General features: G+C 35.6%; 1 protein-coding gene across 1 annotated transcript; it reads left to right on the top strand.

The window, feature by feature from the left end:
- The first annotated feature begins 362 nt into the window (after positions 1–362).
- Positions 363–1,295, top strand: LOC128468275 (olfactory receptor 1019-like). Its single transcript, XM_053449964.1, has one exon. The coding sequence runs from the start codon at positions 363–365 to the stop codon at positions 1,293–1,295; it is 933 nt and encodes a 310-aa protein (XP_053305939.1).
- The last annotated feature ends 752 nt before the right edge of the window (positions 1,296–2,047 follow it).

The raw sequence follows: 2,047 nt of genomic DNA on the forward strand, positions 1-2,047 counted from the left end.
TTTTTAACCTCTATAGAGATGAAAGGAAAATAGGGTTTAATATTTTGTATGTTGTGTAGCATTTAAATACGCTAAAAATGTCTTTATAAATCTATTAATTCTTTTTTTTTTCAACCCCTCTAGCAAGAGACGCATGCAGAGAAATGGAAAAGCAGAAACAGAAGATTTAGTCTGCAGGTACATCTTGGTGATTTAAACTCACTCACTAATTTTATTTTGCATAATATAAGAAATGATTCGTTTTACTAAAAAAAAAATTTCCTTAAAAAAAAATCCTTCTATGTGTGTATCACCCATTCTTGAATACTTGAATATAAATCATTTACTAGTGATTAGAGAAAATTAGAAAATTCGATATAAAAATGAAGTCACAAGAAGATAAACAGAATGTTACAGAATTTTTAATCCAAGGTTTGATTGACATCCCAGAGTTGCAGCCCCCAATCTTTTTTTTATTTCTTCTCAGCTATATAATTATTTTATTGGGAAACATGACTATTTTTGTTCTGATTTTGAGTAATTCCCGCCTTCACACACCTATGTACTTTTTTCTGATGAACCTTTCTTTAACTGACATTGGTAACACGTCAAATATTCTTCCAAAAATTCTAAATATTCTCCTAACGCAACATAAGACCATTTCCTTTGTGGGATGTATAGCTCAGATGTATGTATTTATGAGTCTGACAATTACCGATGCTCTAATTCTCACCGCCATGGCTTATGACCGATATGTGGCAATTTGTCACCCCCTCCATTACTTCATCTTCATGAGTTTACGACACACCCTTATACTTGCATTTGTTTCATGGACCATTGGATTTCTAGATCCCGCAGGACATGCTACTCTTATATCTAACTTGTCCTTTTGTGATTCTCATCTCATTGATCACATTTTTTGTGATATTACACCGTTGCTGAAGATCTCCTGCAGCGACAACTTTAAAGTGGAGATGTTGACCTTCATAGAAGGTGCACTATTTGCTGTTCTTGCTTTCCTGCTCACTTTCCTCTCTTATGCATTTATTGTCACTTCTGTTTTGAAAATAAAGTCATCAGAAGGTCGAAGAAAGACATTTTCCACCTGCATCTCCCATCTGACCTGCGTTACTGTCTTTTATGGAACTTTAATTTCTCTGTATATGAGACCATCATCGGATTATTCTCCCAAACACGACAAATTTTTTGCTCTTTTATACATTGTCTTGATTCCAATCCTTAATCCTGTCATATACACACTGAAAAATCAGGAGATTAAGAATACTTTGAGGAAACTGGTCAACAAGATGACATAGACTTTTCCTGTCATTGATATATACCATGAAGATCTTCAATGTAATCACTTACACGTATGGATCCTTAGAGCGGTATGGACATATTTAACATTGAGTTTGGCAGTGTTCAGTTAATTAATAATAAAAAAAAAATATATATATATATCCAAAAAAAATGCATCTGTGTGCACCTGCTTTTTTAGGAGGACGTAGACATACAAGACATTTGTTTTTTTTATTAAAGTTATATAAGGGGAGTAGAAGCATTATTAAACACTCATCTACAGACACCAGACGGCTTGTTTTTTCCTCAGAAAACTCATGGTGCTGCCACAACCACAAGGGATCCTGGGTAGGCGCATGCAAATAAGGTAAATAATTATCACCTTTTGCCCAAGCCTCCAAGTATTAAGCCAGTATCACAACCTCATGCTGACGAGTCCCATTAAGGATGAAACAGCCATCCATGAGCAGTGATCTGGCTATTGCACCTCTTCCTGAGTTTTGTTTAAAGGCTGTCTTGTACAGCGGGGCGATTACTTTCAAGTGATCCATGTATAAAGTGGATATAGAGGCAAAGGTGATAATTGTAAACCTTATTTGCATGCGCCAACCCAGAATCCCTTGTGGCTGTAGCAGCACCATGAGATTCCTGGCTTGTCTGTTGTCTGTAGATGAGTGTTTAATAATACTTCTACTACCCCTTAAATTTAAGTGGAAGGGTTTTCCTTCACCTTTACCCACTATACCTTATGTGATGATATTTCTTGGCT

This window comes from Spea bombifrons, chromosome 11, assembly GCF_027358695.1.
Source record: "Spea bombifrons isolate aSpeBom1 chromosome 11, aSpeBom1.2.pri, whole genome shotgun sequence".
Lineage (NCBI taxonomy): Eukaryota > Metazoa > Chordata > Amphibia > Anura > Pelobatidae > Spea > Spea bombifrons.